Genomic DNA, 23,068 nt, shown 5'->3' with positions numbered 1-23,068 from the left:
GCACACTAGAAGGTGCTACACAAACATTGCATAATATTGTACAGTTCTGGAATGCAGTGAAACACAGCACTCTGGCATGAACATGACACACAGGAAACTATTGTTTTTGGTGTGTCATTTCAGTTACCAGCATTTTATCCATGATAAAAAAAACACAGGTAACTGCACATAGTGTGATGGGCCCCTTAAAGGTGTGGGATTTTTTTGTATTTCTTATAACAAATGTCATATTTACAATGGTTTTGCACAGAGCATCCCCAATCCTCTTCTCAGATCCCCCGTTGGCGCTCCTGGATCCTCCCCCTTCACAACTGCCCCCAAAACCAAGCTGCTTGCTATGGGGGCACTGGTGCATGTTCACTTCCAAGCCCTGCTCTATGCGTACATAAGCTACAGCTCAGCCCCCACTCTCTCCTCATTGGCTCACTGGCTGTAATTAACAGCAGTGGGAGCCAATGGCTCTCACTGCTGAGTCTCAGCCAAGGAGGAGAGAAAGACCTGGGACATCTGAGGCTCCCGTGCACATCGCTGGTTCGAGAGGGGGCTCAGCTGAGTATTGGGGGGGGGGCTGTGATGAAATCAGCACACAGAAGGATTTTTACCTTCATGCATAAAATGGATGAAGGTAAAAAACCTTCAGCCTTTGCAACCACTTTACATGCTAGGTGGCTGGCTGTTATGCTAACTCTCTGGCTTCACCACCTTCTGAGTCACTGACCTGGGAAAAATATTTCAGAGTAACGTCAAGAATCGTATTTGCAAACTTGTTTCGGGTCATTGTTGATTTATCAAAGGCAAATAGACTGTTCACTTGTATTTGCAAAAGAATTTTCTTCAGTGCTTAATGAATGAGGTGAAGCTTTGCTGACGTCCATCATCTAATCAAGCAAATTGCTTTTTTTTTCTTGCATGTGATTGAGCATTCTTTACAAAGTGAAACATTACCACATTCACTAAGCTCTGGACAAATTCCCTTAAGAAGCGCAATGTCCCCTGCAAAGTGAACAGCCTATCTAACCCAATGGACTCAAGGAATTAAAGTAGAAGATGCAATCTGACAACCAGGCAACTGGCATGTTCTGGAGAGCTCAGCAATGGCAGTCTCTTTTTTTCGTATAACAGGTTTGATTGAAAAAAAAAGTGCATTTGGGTATAAGAGTAGCATCCCTCAATTTGATTTTCCATGTGAGTACACATCATTCAGATAACTATCAAGCACCAAAAGAAAGTTAACTTAAAAGTGCTATGCCTCATCCCTGCACAGCCCCCCACCAATTCCCTTTGCTCTTGTGCTAGTCATGACCCCATCCTCTACTTGTATTACTTGCTTTTCTTGGCCACAATTGTCAAAATAAGACAAACATAACCTGATACCTATTTTATTTTTTCCTTGCTAATCTATTGCACAGCTGTATGCCAATAGGAAGCTGCCTTAACCCTTGTATTGCTCAGACAGTTTATAAGCAAGCTGTCTTCAGAAAATCAACCGCTGGGAAACCATGGGGTTGGTTTACCAAAGGCTAATAGACTGTGCCCTTTGCAAGTGCAGTTGTTTCAGAGCTTGGTAAATGAGCTTAACTTTACAAATAATACCCAATCACACGCAAAAATTTTTTTAAAAAACCCAGCATTTTGCTTGCACGTGATTGGATGATGAAAGTCAGCAGAGCGTCCCGTCAATTACTAAGCTCTGGAGAGGCTGTACTTTCAAAGTGCACATTTTGTTTGCCTTTAGTAAATCCACCCCATTGATAGGATGTCCATCAGCACAATTGCCAGTTGTTTCTAACTACTAGAAACAAGCTAAGGCTTTGCAGGCTTGTCCCAGACAAATTTGGCATTTATTGACACTGGAATTATCAGTGTTTTGTAGTATTGGCCTAGTTTTTCAATGCTTTAGAAACAATTTTCTTATATGAGCTAAAACAGAACTCAAAAATTCTCTATTTGTGAGTTTTTATTGCTTTCTATGCTGGGGAAACCCACATGGAAGAAAAATATATTTGCAATATATTTTTAAAAATATTCTTCACAAATATATTGACATATATTTTAAATACTACAATTTTGGCCATATTGAATATATTTATATATATACACAGTGAGGAACAGAAGTATTTGAACACCCTGCAATTTTGCAAGTTCTCCCACTTAGAAATCATGGAGGGGTCTGACATTCACATTGTAGGTGCATTCCCACTCTGAGTGACAGAATTAAAAAAAAAAATCAGGAAATCACATTGAATCACAAAAGAATTTATTTGTCTTACACTGCTGAACATAAGTATTTGAACACCTAAGAAACAGCAAGAATTCTGGCTCTCAAAGACCTGTTACTGTGCCTTTAAAAAGTCCACCTCTACTCCACTCATTAATCTAACTTAGTAGCACCTGTCTGAGCTCTTTAAAGACACCTGTCCACCCCACAGTCAGTCAGACGCCAACTACTACCATGGGCAAGACCAAAGAGCTGTCAAAAGACATCAGAGACAAAATTGTGGACTTCCACAAGGCTGGAAACGGCTACGGGGCAATTGCCAAGCAGCTTGGTGAAAATAGATCAACTGTTGGAGCAATTGTTAGAAAATGGAAGAGGCTAAAGACGACTGTCAGTCTCCCTCGGACTGGGGCTCCATGCAAGATCTCACCTCGTGGGGTATCACTGATGATAAGGAAGGTGAGGAATCAGCCCAGAACTACAAGGGAGGAGCTGGTCAATGACATGAAGAGAGCTGGGACCACAGTTTCAAAGGTCACTGTCCGTAGAACACTACGCCGTCATGGTTTCAAATCATGCATTGATCGGAAGGTTCCCCTGCTCAAGTCATCACATGTCCAGGCCCGTCTGAAGTTTGCCAATAACCATCTGGATGATCCAGAGGAGGCACGGGAGAAAGTCATGTGGTCAGATGAGACCAAAGTAGAACTTTTTGGTCTAAACTTCACTCGTTGTGTTTGGAGGAAAAAGAAGGATGAGTTGCATCCCAAGAACACCATCCCTACTGTGAAGCATGGGGGTGGTAACATCATGCTTTGTGGGTGCTTTTCTGCGAAGGGGACAGGACGACTGCACTGTATTAAGGAGAGGATGAATGGGGCCATTTATTGTGAGATTTTGAGCAACAACCTCCTTCCCTCAGTCAGAGCATTGAAGATGGGTCATGGCTGGGTCTTCCAACATGACAACAACCCGAAGCACACAGCCAGGATAACCAAGCAGTGGCTCCGTAGGAAGCATATCAAGGTTCTGGAGTGGCTTAGCCAGTCTCCAGACCTAAATCCAATAGAACATCTTTGGAGGGAGCTGAAACTCCGTGTTGCTCAGCGACAGCCCCGAAACCTGACAGATCTAGAGGAGATCTGTGTGGAGGAGTGGGCCAAAATCCCCGTTGCAGTGTGTGCAAACCTGGTCAAGAACTACAGGAAACGTTTGACCTCTGTAATTGCAAAGAAAGGCTTCTGTACCAAATATTAACACTGATTTTCTCAGGTGTTCAAATACTTATTTTCAGCAGTGCAAGACAAATAAATTCTTTAAAAATCATACAATGTGATTTCCTGATTTTTTTTTTTAATTCTGTCTCTCAGAGTGGGAATGCACCTACAATGTGAATTTTAGACCCCTCCATGATTTCTAAGTGGGAGAACTTGCAAAACCGCAGGATGTTCAAATACTTATGTTCCTCACTGTATATATATATATATATATGCACAGTGAAGGAAATAAGTATTTGATCCCCTGCTGATTTTGAATGTCTAACAAATTATGCACTGTATATTAGTATATTATGCCTTCACTGTGTGTATGTATGTATATATATATATATATATATACACACACACTGTATGTCAAAATGCGTTATTTATTACAAAATATATGAAAAATATTTTTAAAAATAAATTTTCAAATATACTGTGTGTCTTTAAAAATACAAATCTACATTTTTGGAATGCATTTACAAATATATGTAAATATATATGTTAAAATTACTTGTTTATATGTTAAAAACAATCTGAAGAATATTTTTAAAAATATATTTTTTAAATATGTTTTTCAGATTTTTTTAACATATAAAAAAGTAATTTTAACATATATTTTAAATATATGCAATATATATATTGAATATATGCAATATATATATTGCATATATTTATTGAAATATGTTTTGCAATTTATATTGAATATGGTCAAAATTGTAGTGTTTCAAATAAATGTCAATATATTTGGGAAGAATATTTTTTAAATATATTTCAAACATATTTGTCTTCCATATTGGAATGTCCACTCACTTCCTCTCCCTACAACACACAGGGTACTGCCACAAGTCAGATATTATCCACTGTATATAATTTTGTAGTGAATCTTGTATAGAGCTATTGACCCCACCACCAGTCCCTACTATATTCTATAAAGGGATGTACAAAGAATGCTTGCCAGAGGAAAAACAGCTTCCTAAGAACCTGGGTGTCCCTGGGACAGGAAATGAGGGAAAATCTTAGACACAAACACACAGACAATAGTAAAAACAAAAAATGAGTAAAGATCTAATCCTTCATCACTCCATGAAAAACATAAGTATTTGTCTGAAGTTTACAACTGCTTAAAGTGTAATAAAGTACATTGCTTGTATCTTACCTTCCTTATTACTTCCCTAAGAAACTAAAATGTGATTTTAGTTTATATTAGTTGCTAAAAAAATAATGAGCAATGTTCTTTCCCATAGGTCTGGAAGTGTCCTCCACCACTGGAGTGAGATCTATTACTTTGTAGAACAACTGACAGAACGGTTTATCAGGTGAGTATGCTTTGTCTCCTGTGTTTTACAATTGTTGTCTCTGTGCTCTGCTCTCCTTCTATTTTATTATTACTATTATTGTTAATAATAATAATGTAATAACTGATATATCACCATGATCTCCCATGTACATAGTAATACAGATATTACATATATACATGAAACACTTTATGGGACTCATCCACCTTACCAACCGCTCCATATCTGCCATCCCTCTCTGCCAATCCCTCCACTGGCATCCCATTGCCCAACGAATAAAATCCAAAACATTAACAATAAAATATAAAGCCATTTATAACTCTGCCCAAAATTACATCACCAATCTTTTCTCCAAATATCACCCAAACTGTCCTCTCTGCTCCTCCCATGACCTCCTGCTATCTAGATCCCTTGTCTCCTCCTCCTATGCTCATCGCCAGGACTTCTCCAGAGCCTCCCCATCCTCTGGAACTCTCTACCCCAATCTACCCGACTATCGCCTACTCTGACCACTTTTAGTCAATCTCTGAAAACCTATCTCTTCAGGCAAGCCTATCCTGCCTTTAGCTAATAACCAAATCTTCTATTTCTCCTATCAGTTCATCCCCCACAGTTATTACCTTTTGTACCACTAACCCCTCCCTCTTAGATTGTAAGCTCCAAGGAGCAGGGCCCTCCTAACCCTCTTGTATTGAACTGTATCATTGCTGTATTGTCTCCCTTTATATTGTAAAGCGGTGAGCGAACTGTTGGCTCTATATAAATCCTGAATAATAATAGTAATAATGGGACAATTGTATCATTTGTATAGTAAAGCACGAACAGTAAGACATAATAGAAGGTTACATTCATAAGACTAAAGATTGCAAATGCCACTTATCCAGGCAGTCAGCATTTTATTGTTTGCAAACACACCTCTATGTTAGCCTATGTGTCCATGCACACATGGACGTTTACAGGCGTATTTGAAAAGGAGTGCTTACAGGTAAAAAAAACAAAGGTGCATTCAGAGAGGAACTTTTGACCACAATTTACGCACTTAAGTGTGTAATGGCACATAAATGCACATGTATGAGAGAAAATATATTCCAATGGCCAGAAGAAATGAATATTCTGCCCAACAGAATGCATTGATGCTCAATGCCATATGCGCATAAATGCACAAATGTAAAACATTAAATGGAACTAGTTAGTACCTCTATACTGTATGTGTTGATAGCAGACTCATGTAGTCTCCTGCACAGCAGACTGGGAAGGCCTGAACTAAGACCTGGGCCTGGGAGCCAGTGATGCTCTATTATAAAGCACATGTGCTGACAAAAGGGGAGGACAGAGTTGATGACTTAGGTGTGCTGCTTCTCCTTCATTGTCCAGTCGGCAAGGTAAACGCGTACCCTCAACTAGGCTGTGCCAGGTTAATATACAAAGCTTTTGACAGGTAAAACAAGGCATTTACTGTATATATCTATTTCAAATATTTTTTATTTACAGTCCACAGCTCAGAATGTCCTTCATAGTCTTTTCCACAAGAGGGATGACCTTAATGCGTCTGACAGATGACAGGTGAGTACCAATACATGACTGGCATAACAGGTAACCTTAGATTGTACACTCCATGAGGGTTAGGGATTGATGTGAATGTACAATCTATGTATGTAAAGCGCTGCGTAAATTGATGGCACTATATAAGTACCTGTAATAAATAAAAAATAAATAAATAAAACCACAACACACAAAATGCATATGCAGCTAAATATTAAATGTTCATTAAACTTTAATTTAATTTTTATATTACCTCCCAACTTCGCCACATAACCCCGTCCTTTGACCTAATGCAATGGGTAAACACTCTTACTCACACTGACTCACACCCTTTACCTTGTATTCTCCTACACTCTCTGTACTGCTTACAACCTCTCCAACATTTATTTTCTTTTCTCTGATGACAACCTTATCAGTTTCACACTCTCCCTGTCTTCAATCTCCTAATCGTCCAACTAGCAAACAGTTACCTGTAGAAACCTTTGCCACTTAAATGCTCATCTTCTCTGTTTTGCTACTGAATACCTCTATGACATCATCTCATCCCTGTCCTGCCCTGATTTCTGTGTATAACAACTCAATTTCATCCTCCTTGGGCACATAACAACCCTGGCAAACAGACGACACCAGAAGTCTCAAAACACATACGTAGCCATGCTCTTGAACAAGTGGAATATAAAACTAAATCCCTGCAAATTATTACCCTGTATAAATCTGCCTTCCTAAAATATAATTCTTCTCTTCAAGCTGCCAAATTTCATTAATACCCTCTCATCCAGTCCTTGTCAACCCTTTTCAGTTTTTAACTCTATACTTTGCCCCACTACTTTCACCCACTCATTCACTGCCCAGGACATTACCAATTATTTCAAAATCAAGAGACATGCAATTTCAGGTGAGATCTCCACTGTCCAGTTATCTCTCCTACTTAACATACAACGTCTACCACCACATTCAATACTTTTCTTTTTTGACCCTAGTAAGACAGAAGAGGTTTCTAAACTTTTCTATGATGCCCACCTAGCCACTTGAACCCCATTCTCTCACAACTACTCCAAACTCTTTCTCTTTCTACCCTCTGTGACTCAAAACTGCAGTCTCCTTCTCTATTGCTATCTTCCTCTCCCCTCTAAAATTTGCATTGGTCAGCTCCATACTTAAAGCTGAACTCCTGGAAATAACGCTAAGTGACCGCCCACAGTCTTCCTAGAGCCAGAAGCTTTGGACAGAAGAGAACAAAGCCAAAGCAAGGGATAGAGTAAGTAATACACCTTATCACTACACCCCTTGGCTAACTGAGCTAAACTGCTACCTCATGTTCTTGACTCTTTACAGTGTAGCACTACCCCTTAGGGATTGCTGATGAATTTGGATCCCCCTATAGTCCTGCACAGCCAGTCATTCAGCATTTTCCACACAAGCTTGCACTCGGACTCAGAAATAAGTCTTTGGCCGTTGGTTTTGTTATTTTATTGAGGGGATTAAAACTTGGATAGGGTAAGCTGGGTATAGGATGCCCACGGGAACCGATATCTGAGGACAACTTCCTGAACTGTTCACAAGCTACTTTCCTTTGACACAGTCTCTGTTGGAGTGCTAGCCAGCAGCTCCTAGTTATATCACCCAAGGCCCTAGAGGAACTCCTGAATTTCTTCCTGAGCATGGTATCTGGCTCCTGTTCCTTTAATTAAGGTGAGCAATCACTAGTAGGGGGATCATTTGTTTTCCTTCCTTCCCCTATCCGCCCAGGGGGTGCAGGTGTACTCACTCAGATCCTCTCCTGTACCGCTTATGGGATGGCTGCTGCCACCAGTTCTATCAGCTGGGCTGCTCCTTCCCTGCCATACAGGTGGTCCTCGCTCAGGGGGGCAGTGAGTCCTGAGTCTTCCTTTCCAGCTCCAGGCACAAAGGCATGCCCCATCCCACTAGGCTTCCTAGTAGCCTTCCTCCTTCAGCCTCACATCTTCCTACTCCTTCTTCCAACTTACTCCCACCACCACTCTCCTACTACTGAGCAGGCTCCTACACTTTCAAGGGAGTCCCAGCCCATAGCCAAGCCTTGTTTTTGGGATTGGCTTAGGTCCCTGAAGAGTGCAGCCAGCCACTCCTCAGATCCACCCACTGCCTCCAAGGCCCTTCTCCGAACGCCTCAGAGCAGGGGTAAATTCCAGAGGGGCTGACCTGCTGAGTCTCTCAGCCCTGACCACAATTTGACCCATCTGGCTATTACACCTGAGCTGCTAACAGCTCCTGACAAACCATTTGGATCTAGCTCCCCCTATCTGTACTAAGATGGTGCTGCATTGTACAGTTGTGACCAAAATTATTCAACCCCCACTGAAATTGAGTGTTTTGGCCAGTTTGACATTGCTTTTGATCATTCAGTCATCTTGCTTACATTTACATTAAAGAGGCACTTGTAGGTCAGACAAATATAACATAACAGTTATAATGAAATAACCACAAATGTCTTTTCTGTGCTCACAGCATTATCAGTTTTATTCAACCCCCAAGTGACATTCAATCTTAGTACTTAGTACAGCATCCTTTTACAGTTATAACAGCTTTTAAACGTGAAGCATAGCTTGACACAAGTGTCTTGCAGCGATCTACGGGTATCTTCGCCCATTCTTCATGGGCAAAGGCCTCCAGTTCAGTCACATTCTTAGGCTTGCGCACTGCAACTGCTTTCTTTAAGTCCCACCAGAGGTTCTCAATCGGATTTAAGTCTGGTGACTGCGATGGCCACTCCAAAATGTTCCAGCCTTTCCTCTGCAACCATGCTCTAGTGGACTTGGAGGTATGCTTGGGATCATTGTCCTGTTGAAAGGTCCAACGTCTCCCAAGCCTCAGGTGTGTGACGGACTGCATCACGTTTCCATCCAATATCTCCTGGTACTGAAGAGAATTCATGGTACCTTGCACACGCTGAAGCTTCCCTGTACCTGCAGAAGCAAAACAGCCCCAAAGCATGATTGACCCTCCACCATGCTTCACAGTAGGCAAGGTGTTCTTTTCATCATAGGCCTTGTTCTTCCTCCTCCAAACATAGCGTTGATCCATGGGCCCAAACAGTTCTAATTTTGTTTCATCAGTCCACAGAACACTATCCCACAACTTTTGTGGTTTGTCCACATGGCTTTTGGCATACTGCAGTCGACTCTTCTTATTCTTTGGAGACAGCAAGGGGGTACGCCTGGGAGTTCTGGCACGGAGGCCTTCATTACGCAGTGTGCGTCTTATTGTCTGGGCTGAAACTTCTGTACCCACATCTGACAAATCTTTTCTCAGTTCCTCAGCAGTCACACGGGGACTTCTCTCCACTCTACGCTTCAGGTAGCGCACAGCAGTCGAAGTCAGCATCTTCTTTCTGCCACGACCAGGTAGCGTTTCAACAGTGCCCTTTGCCTTGAATTTGCGAATGATGCTTCCTAAGGTGTCTCTTGGTATGTTTAACATCTTTGCAATCTTCTTATAGCCATTGCCCTTCCTGTGAAGAGAAATCACCTCTTCTCTTGTCTTCCTGGACCATTCTCTTGCCTTCACCATGTTTGTAACCACACCAGTAAATGTCTAGAAGGAGCTGAGTATCACAGTCATTTTAAAGCTGCCTAATTGGTGCTTATTATGCTTGATTGCTGCTCGGTGACATCCACAGGTGTTTTCAATACCTGATGGAAAGCACCTGTATGAACCTCTGTTCTTCAGAGTGGTAGTCTTTAAGGGGTTGAATAATTGTGGCAATGAAGAAACCACATAAGAACCATTTACTACTGTATTACATAAACAATTGATGTCATTTTAGTTGCATTTGGGTAGTTACAACGTCCTTGTAGGATTTGATTCTGAATACAATTCCAAATGTACACTATAGTCCCTAAACCCCTTTACAGCATTGGGGGTTGAATAATTTTGGTCACAACTGTATGGTTCTGGCTTGCAACACTTTACAAAAGCTGCCCTACTAAAATTCACTAATAACTGTCCAACTGTGAAAACCAATGGCTGCTATTCTGTACTCGTACAATTAAACCTTTCTGCTGTCTTTGATACAGTTGTCCACCCTCTCTTCCTCAAACAAATTAATTTCCTTTTGCCTCCAAACGCTGCTCTTTCTGGATTTTCCTACTACATATCTAAGTGCTCCCCCAGTGTCACTTGAAACTCTATCTCCTCCTCTCCTCTTGCTTTTTCTGTAGGGGTCCCATAAGGCTGTTTATAGACCCTTTTGTATTGTCTATCTACACCTCTTCCCTTGTTCAGTTGATAACCTTCCATGGCTTCCAATACCATATCTTTGCTGATGACACCCAAATCTATCTATCTTCAGCTCACCCTTTCAGCCTCCTTACACATCACTAATATGCCATTACTACAGCTTCTATGAATAAAATGTGATCTATGAATGGAGGGGGCAGATCTTTTAATCATCCACCTGTCCTTTACTCATAGATCCTGTTTCATTCTATGCATGAAGGAAAAAAAAACTTTAGTATTCAGCTCCCCTACAGCCCCCTCCTAATACTTACCCAAGCCTGATCTCGATCAGACAATGTGCACAAGAGAGGCTGCTGTCCTGGCTCTCTGCCTCTTCATTGGTTCAGAGAAAGCAACAGGAGCCACTGGTTCAATCTGCTGTCAATGTCTTATGGACACACTGAACAGGGCTCTGAAGCAATCATGCACAAGTGCCCCCATAACAAGTGGTTTGCTCTGGGGGCACTCAGCAAGAGGAGGAGCCCAGAGCACTAGCAGGGGACCTGAGAAGAGGAGGATAGGGGCTGCTATGTGATAACCCTTGAACAGAGCAGATAAGTATAACATGTTTGTTATTTTTTTTTAAATAAGCCTTTAACTGCTTCCCGCCCAGCTTCTTGTAAAATGGCCACTGTGTGGGAGCTCTCTCGTTTTGGGTGGACGTCATATGACATCCTCCCAAAAGCGCACCTCGTGCGTACTCCAAGGGCTGCGCTTTGGTGTGGTATGTCACCTACTGTGTCCACTGGACACAGCATATGACAGATCAGTGTACCAAGCCGCTGCCAGTGCCTTGTGATCACTGTGACCAATCACATGGCAATTGTACACAATATATGGCTTCTATTTCTGGCCATTCATTGTGTACTATCATACAATAGTATATTCACAGCCCACAATATACACAATAGACAATCACAGCCCATCTGTACAATGTGATTAGCTGTGGCCTGTCACAGCTAATCACAGCTAATCACAGCAATACACACTCATTAAATGGGTTCATTCACAACAAATGGTTGATTATAACAGTGATTATCACTGTTATAAGCAATCATAATGTGTAAAAAAAAAAAAATTCTGATCACCTCCCCAGAGTAGTATGTATCACCTCCCCAGAGTAGTCCTGGTCACAGTATGTAAAAAAATAGTAAAAAGATTTTTAAAAATGTAATAAAAAAGAAAAAAATGAAAACATTTAAGTTTTATTTTTTTTACATTCTGTTACCAGTCAGTGTCCCCGATTACCACCAAACTAGTCATATGATGGTGATGTACTGCACTAGTAACAGTATGTAAAAAAAAGTGTGAAAAAAACCACATTTTTTAAATTTCTTCATTATTCAAAGAAATTGTGAAAAAAAATTACAATTTTCAAAAAACTCACCATGTCTCTTACTAAAATACATTGGACTGTCTACTTTCCAAAAAAGGGTAACTTGGGGGGTATTTGTACCACCCTGGCATTTGTTGGGCCTCAAGAAATGAAATAGGCCGTCAGTACATCAGGAATGAACAATTTTCTAATATATATCCCACAGTTTGTAGACTTTATAACTTTCCTACAGACTAAAAATTATACACTGATTTGGGTTATTTTTTGCAAAGAAATATAGCAGAATACATTTTGGCTTAAATTTATGAAGAAAAATTATTTATTTGCAAAAAGTTATAACAGAAACGAGGAAAAACACGTTTTTTTTCAAAATTTTTAAATTTTTTCGTTTAGCAACAAAAACCAAACCTAGTGGTGATCAAATACCACCTAAAGAAAGCTCTGTTTATGTGAACAAAATGATAATGCATGGCTGAGTAATTGTCATTGAAAATGTGACAGTACTGAAAGTTGAAAATTGGCCTGGGCAGGGCGGGGGTAAAAGTGTCCGATATTGAAGTGGTTAATATCACTTAAAACCTGATGGATTGTTCTACTTATTTTCACAGAGACCAAATCAAGCTAGGTTTGGCAGAGCTACAGAAAGTTCTCCCAGGTGGAGACACCTACATGCATGAGGGAATAGAGAGGGTAAGGACCATGTGTTAACTATTACCATCTACTTGCAGAAACTGTACTGGAAAACCTTTGTGTCTTTAGGGCATGACAGCTACCTCCTTTTATGTGTTGTAGTGTTATATGTAGTGGTGATTACTAGTTTACTAGATGAAGTCACTTCTCACTTAATCCATTATTATATGGGCTGTGACTTTTTTTATTTCCAACAGGAGAGTTTTATTTTTCCACATCCTTTACTCTGCATTGGGGGTAACAACTGCTTCATAACTAGCAATGTGACATACATTACTAGTTTGCATGTCCACCGCATCAAAGAATATAAAAAACAAGCGTTTATGTAATTAAATGAAAAATATTGCAGCAATAAACATTTTGTCTTACTGTATTTTTTTTCCTATTGCACTGCTTTATACAGGGGTTCCTTACTGTTGATATTGGGAAACACTTCCTTTATTCCTTCTATTACTTTATCTGATACAGGCTGCTGTACACACTGGCCGAATATCAGCCGGTTTCTGTTGAACCGGTGCATACCAGACGATACTCAGTCTGTGTGTACCTTTATTAAATATGCTTAGCTATCCAAATATCCTTATGCTTTCTAAAGTCATCCTTTTTTCATTTAATCTGTCCAGGCCAGTGAACAAATCTATCATGAGAATCACAAAGGTATGTAAAATTGGGTTGCCACTGGTGGACATTGTTGAAGTTGTTGGTTCAGTACTAGAGCAAGCTATTCCAAGCAGGAGGTGGAGAATGGCAACTTCCACATGCAGTATGTTCTTAGTGAACTGGTAAAGGGTCTGTACACAATACAGGCAAATATGAGTTACCCTTCCCCTGACCTTCTAGACAGGCTAATCCCCATCTCCATGGGTGTACACCATCATCATGACTTTCATATCCTTAACTGGGTAATATTAAAAAGCCCTTTAGCATTTTAAGAACAGTAGCCACTGAAGCAACCAACATGTAGCTTTCCTCAAACTTTAATTTGCTGCTGAGTGGCCCAATTCCCTTCAAATCCAGAGGTCGGGCAAATTGATTCACTTATTCCTATTGTCCAGATTAAGGAAACATATGAAGCACAGTAAGTAAGCCCAGTGTTCAAGGACATAACAATGTGTATACAATTACAGGCATACCTCGGTTTACGAACGCCTTTGTTAACGTAATTTTTGGTTTACGAATGAAAATCCATTGAAAATAATGGCTCGTTTTATGAATATTTTTCGCAATATGAATGGATTAATTGGTTTTCAATGCATTTACAATTTTTTTTTAATCATGTCCTTTTACAGTACTATATCTTTAAAGTGCACTTTATAAAGAGTTTTGAACAGATAAGACTTTTTTTTTACTTTTTTCTGACCTCTGGAATGGATGAATTGATTTTCAACGCATTCACGATTTTTTGTAATCATGTCCCTTTATGCCTTTAAAGTGCACTTTATAAAGAGTTATGAACAGATAAAACTTTTTTATGACTTCCGGAACATAGTAATTGCTTTTCAATGCATTTATGAATTTGTTTTTAATCATGTCCCTTTATGTCTTTAAAGTGCACTTTATAAAGAGTTTTGAACAGATAAAACTTTTTTGACTTTTTTCTGACCTCCGGAAATGGATTAACTGGTTTTCAATGCATTACGAATTAATTTTTAATCATGTCCCTGTACAGTAATTATGCCTATAAAGTGCACTTTGAACAGTGGTAAATAAAAACAAACAAGGGCGCACTCTCATCGTGCATTACCGTGGTATAACACATAATTTATTAAATAAAAAGATGTATACTCACAAACCAACGTGATTATAGGCAGTAAAGGTGATCCACAAGTACAGTCACAATGCAAACTGTGTCTAATGATGCGGATAAGTTGACGCGTTTCGGGAGCTGAACCCCCTTCCTCAGTGCTCTGTACTTGTGGATCACCTTTACTGCCTATAATCACGTTGGTTTGTGAGTATACATCTTTTTATTTAATAAATTACGTGTTATACCACGGTAATGCACAATGAGAGTGCACCCTTGTTTGTTTTTATTTACCAGTGGTCAGATTTCCCGATCTTAGAAGGGCAGCACCTCTTCGGTTGGCATTTTGACAATTCTTTGGTTTGCATGAAGATTGGAGCGCTGGTTTCGTTTGTTTTTCTCTTGGAGTGTTAGCACTTTGAACAGATAAAATACTTTTTTTTTACTTTTTTCTGACCTCCAGAACAGATTAATTAGTTTTCAGTGCATTCCTATGGAAAACCGCTTTTCTTTTTATGAATTTTTCGCAATACGAAAAGTCCAGCAGAACTAATTAAATTCGTAAACCGAGGTACGCCTGTATTTGGTATATCATAGAATAGCAAACCAATGTTTTTCCATTTCTCATTGTTTCATCTGGGGTTTTTTTTTTACAACATGTTCCCTATTCATATGTGACGGATTAGGTTTATTTTCTTAACATTACCTATATTAAGTTAAAATAATAATACCAGCTGAACTTTCAGAGCTGGCCATACACCAGTAGACCATTCTAATTAACCATAACTTGCTTTGTAACACTGTGCCATACAGATGACCTCAATTAAGAAGAAAACATGGGAATTATACAGAGGCCATGTGCCTCAACAAATGTGGTGGTCATGTCAGTGAATAAACCCTCCAAGTTGTCCAGTTATTGTCAGTTTTTGCACATATGTGTCTAGGTCCAAGAACGTGTAAACAGCTAAATTGACCATTACGATCTTGCTGTGTGAGGGTGCTTTCATGCATTAAGATAATTTGAATGAAAGTAAATTAAAGTAAATTTATTTCTTACCCTAATTATTAACAACTTGCCTGTTTTCCTTCCAGGTTACAGGACAGCAAGTGTCATCATTGCCCTGACTGATGGGGAGCTGCATGAGGACCTGCTTTATTATGCAGAACGAGAGGTAGCAATCAAATGCTGTAAATAACTGAAAATCTAAAGCCAGCATATTGTACCCCTGCAACAGAGAGCATTAGAGCCAATAAAAGAATAGGTTAAAGTATATTTAAACCCAGTAGCAAAAATGTTATATATTGCAACAAATTAGTCCCTAGATATGGTGGCTGCATTAGTATAGTTTGGCCAAGTACAAGTATACCTGTTAAACCTTTTGAAAAATGTTTGTCCTTTTAAATGTGGACTGAACTAAAATCTCTAACAATGTTATCAGCTTTCTCAGCTAGCTTCTCTGAACTACAAAACAACACCCCTCTATGGGGTTTGTTTTAATAAAACTGGAGCATGTCAAATATGGTGCAACTCTATATGGAAACCAATCAGCATCCAGGGTTTTTTTTGTCAAAGTTTAATTGAGCAACCTGAAGTTCAGGGGCGGACTGACCATTTGGAAACTCGGGCACTGCCCGAGGGCCCGGGGTCAGTAGGGGGCCCCATGAGATGCCTCTGGTACCTTTTTCATAGGCTTTTTTGAGTTTGGGCAAGGACACAGGGGCCCCATGATCCCCTATTGCCCAGGGGCCACATGAGTTGTCAGTCCGCCCCTGCTGAAGTTAGAAACTTATTGGCTACCATGCACAGCTGCACCAGATTTTGTACTCTCCAATCTTAGTAAATCAACCCCTATGCATTGAAGATGAAGAGAAGGAACAGTGGGGGTAATTTACTAAAGCTGGAGAGTGTACAATCTGGTGCAGCTCTGCATAGAACCCAATCAGCTTCTAAGTTTTATTGCCAAAGCTTAAGGGCTCATGTACACTGCATTTGCTAAACTGACATTCAGGAGCTGTTCAGCACTTTTTTCAGCAGCCCCTGAACTCTCCCTAATGTTTTCCTATGTGTCCATGTACACATAGTCGTTTACAGTCGTTTACAGGCAGTTGAGTTTACAGTCTTTTTTTTTTAACGCACCAAACTTGCGTTCAGGAGTAGATTTTACCAGTGTTTCAAACGGCAAATGCTTGTGAATGCGTGTAAATGCTTATAAACGCGGTTAACCACATTTATAAGCATTTGCCTTTAGAAGCGTTTTTTAACTGTTCCATATCCAGATGCTGTCCAAAGCCTTTTATCACCATCAGAAATGCATGCAAAGCATTTTCCATGTATTCAAATGGACCTAGTACACCAGCGCAGTCAGTTCCAGGTTTCGCATGGTAGAACATGCTGCATTATGCTCATGATGAATAGTGAATACAACCAGAAAAGACAGGTCATCTCAACACATACTGCTCTCTCTGCTTCTGCTCTCTCTATTTCTCTCAAAATGTTTGAAATAGTTATTTACTATTTTTCAGTGCATTCTGGGCATTTGGGAGGGTCTCCTGAGGTTATCTTTTAAAAACACTTCTGAATGCAAATGCTCATAAACGCGCATAAACGCGGTATGCAAACGCGGCTAAACTGATGTTTTTTAAGCTAAATTTTCCAGCAGTCAGTTTCCAGCGTTCAGAAGAGTTTTCCAAATGCCTTGTGTACATGAGCCCTAATTGAACAAGTTGAGTTTAGATGCTGATTGGCTACCATGTACAGCTGCAGCAGATTCTGAGTCCACCAGGTTTAGTAAATCTACCCCAGTGTGTGTAGTCCTAATCAGGAGAGTAGCCTAGGGTGACAATGCTGCACATTCATTTACACAGAACAGTAACTGAGCGTTGTCAGCCTAGAACAGGAAGTGTGTTACAGGCAGGATCCACAAGTGAAAATAAAGCAAACATTATTATACAGGATTTATATAGCGCCAAAGGTTTGCTCAGCGCTTTACATTATAGTGGGAGACAATACAGTTCAATGCAAGAGGGATTTGAGGGCCCTGCTCCTTGCAGCTTACAAACTAGGAGGGAGGGGTGAATATGCTGTGAAAAAAGAAAATGAACTCAGTCATTACATCAGAACTGATAAGCTGCAGTACATTTCATTTTTATTTTTAGATTGAGAAATTCTTTAATATTATGCGACTTGGGGCATACTAGTGTGGTCCTTAGTAATGCTAATATTTTGTAAATAATTGTACCATTGTTCCCTATTGTTTCCATTTTATAGAAATTGTTAACTATTAACTTGATATGACACATGCAACTGAAATTTGCCAGTCTCATTGGACAGCAAAACATAACTGTCACTTTTTTGAAAATAAGCCTATATCTCCATTTGGCAGCTGTGGCTTGACTACCGGCTGGACTCTTGCTTCGCTACCAGGCTGCTCCATCTTTAATTAGGCACTCTACTATTGCCTCTCCCAGGTGCTAGAGGGGCATGCTTTCTGGCTACCTATCCTCTGTGGCAAACGCTCTTTGAGCCCCCATACCCTTCCTTATCACTATTTCTCCTCTTCCCCCCTCCAAACAAAAATAACCCCCCCCCTTTTTTCCCTTCTTTTATTCTCTTTTCTCTCCTTTGGAGGCGCCAAAAACTAAGTGCAGATTTTTGTTGTAACATTTAATGGATAGGTATAAAAACACTCACAAGAACAAAGAATAAAGCTCATCTGTATAAGACCACTCTCCTCCGTCCTGTAGGGTACCACCGGGCAAGCCAAAGTGACAGCAGAAGTTGTAGGTGTAGTTGAGGGAATCTCTCCTGGGTATGTGGCTGAGCTGGAGCTGTACAATGGCATCTATATCCAGGAAATGGCCACACGACCAGAATAGAACGCATCGGCAGAAGTGACGTCACCGGAAGTGAGAAGGGTCAATAGGAAGATGGCTATGCGCTCAGAGCATCTAGCTCCTTCTATAGGCCTTAAATGTGACAACAATAATCTGCACTTAGTTTTTGGTGCCTCCTTTTTCTCTCTTTATTTCTGCATACGGAGTTGACTTGCTCTATAGGATGGCAGCCATTAACCACCAAACACATAATTATACAGAGACTATTTATGGACTTTATTGTGTGCCATTTGTGTGCCAATACCACTTATGGTTTTCTGCTAGTTCATGTTGAACTATACCACCTACCCAGGGGCGGACTGACCATTTGAAAACCCGGGCACTGCCCAAGGGCCCGGGGTCAGTAAGGGGCCCTATGAGATGCCCCTGGTTGCTTTCATAGGCTTTTTTTGGGTGTGGTTTGAGTGTGGGCAAGGACACAGGGGCCCCATGATGCCCTATTGCCCGGGGGCCCCATGAGTTGTCAGTCCGCCCCTGCACCTACCTTATCCTTATTCCCCAAATTCCCCCCCCGCCTTCCTTTTTTCCCCTCCCCTTTTCTTCCTACTGTATTGGGGAGTACCTATGCACTGAGCGCCACATCTTTTTCTGCTTTTCTTTCCACTACTTACCTTCTATGTCATCTAGCAACTGTGCAGGCCTCCCCCCAGCCGAGGTGTGCGATAGAACTCTTGTGGAGCTCCTGTCACCCCACCGCCAACCTGCATATGCACACAGTTATATTAATATAGAATTAGGTTGCACGACCCATGCCATTTTTCCTTACCTTGATTTGTATGTGATCCTTAGGCTAAAGTTTGCGTTTGATCCGTTTTTGCATTGCATTTTGTGTTGCAGTTTGCGTTTTTGCCATGTTTTTGATGCATTTTGCTTTTTTTAAATTTATTTTTCTTGTTGCTACACAGATTTATAATGCAAAAACGCAGTAAAAACACACTACATGCTTTTCTGCAGCATTTCCATTGAAGTCTATAGAACTAAAAAACACAAAAAAAAAAGTCCCGGGCCCTTTCCAAAAAATGCATTGGGTGAAAACGCTAAGATGTGAACATGTCCCATAGGAAATCATGTTAAATGTACTGTAGTGCATTTCTGCAAAAGGCTGCGGAAAACGCTTAGGTGTGAACCTAATGTTACTGAACTTCAGTGCAGCACTTTAGCTCCGAGCAACTTTTAGATATTGTTGTACTTTTTCTACTATTCATGTACCCCTGTGTGAGTAAACCACTCTAATGTATGATATTGTGAACTATGTTTTCGTTACTGTTTACGCAATATATACTCTAAATCTTTGCCAATAAAAGCTTTTTGGTACCAGAAAATACGCCTATAACAGATGTATGCTGCCCAATAGTTTTAATGTGTAACCCTAACTTGTCAAACCTGGTAATCCTGATAGGATCTCTGGTGCCCCATACAGTATATGGACTGGATCTTGAAAAAAATAAATTGTGAATGTTACCATGAACAGCTTAGCCAAATGGCAGCAAAACTAAATCAATTTCTACATCAGTAACTCGCTGTCAAACGTGCTCTGTTGTCAAAGATAAAGTGAGAATATCGTTTTGCCTGATAGGATGGGCCAGCAATGAGGTGCTTACTTCAGATCCTTACTATTTTGGCTGTTTAATTACTATACTATAACCATGAGCCCCCAGTTTCCAGTCTTAGAATATAGGCCCATGTAAGAGGGCCCAAGACAACCAGATTCTCCTTTGCTAGAGTCAATAAATACAGTTAATGTTGACAGTTATTGGTGTGATCCAGGGTGGATAAAAATCAATTATTTTTTTTAAAAAAATCAAAAAAATCTGATTTTTTTTATTTAAATCGGATTTTTTTTATTTAAATCAGATTTTTTTAAATAAAATGCTTTTTGAGGAAAATATATTACCACCCAAAGGTTATTCCATCATGAAATAAAGATTAGTTTTTTAATTATGTAGAATAAGGCTGTATGTGTTTATTTTTTTTGGTAAATAAATTCCATTAATCCATTCACAATGTCATGCTCTTCCAGAGGTTTTTGTAAGATTATTGGGCAGTTTCTCTGCCTACAAGATATTATCACAGATGCTTGGTTTACTTTTGCAGTTCTCAAAACTGAATTTGACTCAGCGGAGATCACATGCCTCTTCTTCACAGCAAAAATGTTATAACATGAACAGAGTTAAGAAAAAGACCTTAATCCTAACTTCTACAAACCTATGAATACAGAATCAACCCCTTCAGTGCTAAGTTTCAAGAAGTTCAGTGAATAGAATAGAAACAATATTTTTCTGATTGTTTGGAGTGGAATAGAAGAAAGTGAAACTAAGTGTGAGGAGGAAGGGGCTGACAGTCTAAGTTTCTTAAAATATATATATTTTTTTAGCCAAATTAGTTAACAAACATGGATGTTTAAGCAAATAACATATGCTGGAATGTTATTGTTTCAGTTGAATAAATCTATTTAAATTGTTATTATTAAGGTAATGATTATTTTTCTCCTTCTTAAGTACAACAGAAAAGTTGTCCAAATATGAATGATTAACCTATTAAACTGGGGATAAAAAAACTAATATGAAAAGTTGTTATTCTAAAAATCTTCATCTACTTGCATATTAAAGTTATACCAGCAAGAATTAGTCTTTATGTAGAAAACTATGATTTAAATCAAGCCTTACTGACTAGTGATTTAAATCGTGATTTAAATCAGTTTGATTTAAATCAAATCCACCCTGGTGTGATCTATTATTATGTTCATGTCATTCATTTGTATACATAGTTTTTATGTTAATATTGACTTTTCTGTATCTCTTTTAGGCTAACAGGTCTCGTGACTTGGGAGCTCAAGTTTATTGTGTAGGAGTGAAAGACTTCAATGAGACACAGGTAATATGTTAATTGCATTTAAAGAATTAGAAACAGATAAACTTTATGTCCATTGATACTTTTAATATTATTACAGAAATGATGCTATGTTATGATATCATACATTTTATTACGATCATTTATTGGCATATGTTATTGTTATGCCTAAGCCCTGATTCACACTGAATGCAACTTTGAAATCGCGCTACTGCACTTGAAATACCACGATTTAAAAGCTGCAGATCAGGGCAATTTGTACCTCCGATTTCACTGTGGCTTACAACTTCATTTAAGCCCCGGTCACACAGGGTGCGATTTGGCATGCGATTTGCATGCCAGGTGACTTGCAAATTGCTTGCCAAGTCGCACCCTATTGTCCACAATTACAAGGGTCAAATTGTTGTGGTTTTGACTTGGTCGGAGCAGCACCGATTTCTAAAGTAGTACATGCACTACTTTTCATGCGATTTGCATGGACAGTGCAAATCACACTTGAAATCAGCATGTTCCCCAACTTTGAAATCATGCAGCTTCACTGTAAGTCGCATGATTTCAAAGTTGGGCTAGATGTGACCGGGGTGTTACAGAAGTCAATGCAAGTCAGAATGAAATTGGAAAAAATGTAGTTCAGGAACTATTTCTGAAATCGTGCTACTTCAGATAGTACTGATTAAGGCAGTGCCATAGAAATACATTAGTTGTGATTTCAGGTGTGATTTATAAATGACATGTTGCACCAGTGTGAACAAGGGCTTATTTATTTTATTTATTACAGGTACTTGTAGAGCACTGTTAATTTACACAGCACTTTACATATATATTGTTTATTTACATCATTCCCTAACAGGAGCGGACTGACAACTCATGGGGCCCCCGGGCAATAGGGGATTATGGGGCCCCTGTGTCCTTGCCCAAACTCAAAAAAGCCTATGAAAAAGGTACCAGGGGCATCTCATGAGCCCCCTACTGACCCCGGGCCCTCGGGCAGTGCCCGAGTTTTGAAATGGTCAGTCCGCCCCTGGTCCCTAACCCTCAAGGGGCGTACAATCTAAGGTTCCTAACTCACATCCATACATACACATACTAGGGCCAATTTAGACAGGATCCAATTAGACTAATTGGATCCTGTCTAAATTGGCTTTGGAGTGTGGGAGGAAACCAGAGTACCCAAAGGAAACCCACGCAGGCACAGTGAGAACATGCAAACTCCAGGCAGGTGTTGTGGTTGGGATTCGAACCAACAACCCTAGTACTGCCAGGCAGAAGAGCCACTGTGCTGCCCCGGGCTAATGTGGGAATTAAAACTAATGCGTGCTTGAGTCTAAAAGTGGGAAACCCAGTTAAGATCACATAAGTCTGTGTGACTTTTATACTAACTTTGTTCATGTTCTTAGATCTGAAGTTTATTATTATAAAACTATCTAGACTGCATTAGATGCCTAGACTAGAAAAACATGATTATACAGGATATGTTGTTGCAACAATTGGATTCTTTGTCTGTTGTAACATGCTTTCTTATTTTCTCTTCCCGCTGGGACTTAGCTGGCACGCATAGCTGACAGCAAAGACCACGTCTTCCCTGTAAATGGGGGCTTCGAAGCACTTCATGATATCATAGGCTCAGTAAGTACTATCTAGTCTTTGATAACATTAAAGAAAAGAAGTTGAAAATATTTTTAATTTCCCTTGTCCTCTCATAAGAACAGATCGATCTGACAAAATGGTCAAATAATTATACTATTCATTTACATACTTTTCATCCATGTCCTCATTTATTATGTTGAAACAGTACATTGTTATAAATGAACTGCTGTGCATACTCATCTTTCTGCAAGCCTGGGGTCTATCCCTGGGGTGAAAATAGCATTTGTCACAGTTAAATTTTGATGTTTAAAAAGAGATTCTGTTCTAAATTCATGCATGCATAGGGTGTTGGCCACTTGTGGCTCTCTCATCATTAAAGCAATGGAGTGTTTG

General features: G+C 39.8%; 1 protein-coding gene across 1 annotated transcript in view; it reads left to right on the top strand.

Annotated features, from left to right (window-relative positions):
• Positions 1–23,068, top strand: part of ANTXR1 (ANTXR cell adhesion molecule 1) — a 279,215-nt gene that overhangs the window by 75,722 nt on the left and 180,425 nt on the right. The window contains exons 2-8 of the mRNA XM_089687210.1: positions 4,725–4,796; positions 6,267–6,338; positions 12,519–12,600; positions 13,224–13,257; positions 15,437–15,516; positions 21,044–21,112; positions 22,634–22,714. Of these exons, the coding sequence (XP_089543336.1) occupies positions 4,725–4,796; positions 6,267–6,338; positions 12,519–12,600; positions 13,224–13,257; positions 15,437–15,516; positions 21,044–21,112; positions 22,634–22,714 (490 nt within the window). The remainder of the gene's footprint in view (positions 1–4,724; positions 4,797–6,266; positions 6,339–12,518; positions 12,601–13,223; positions 13,258–15,436; positions 15,517–21,043; positions 21,113–22,633; positions 22,715–23,068) is intronic.

This window comes from Staurois parvus, unplaced genomic scaffold (genome assembly GCF_062004578.1).
Source record: "Staurois parvus isolate SC_StPar_1 unplaced genomic scaffold, SC_StPar_1.0 ptg000420l, whole genome shotgun sequence".
NCBI lineage: Eukaryota > Metazoa > Chordata > Amphibia > Anura > Ranidae > Staurois > Staurois parvus.
This window is presented reverse-complemented; position numbering and strand designations above follow the sequence as displayed.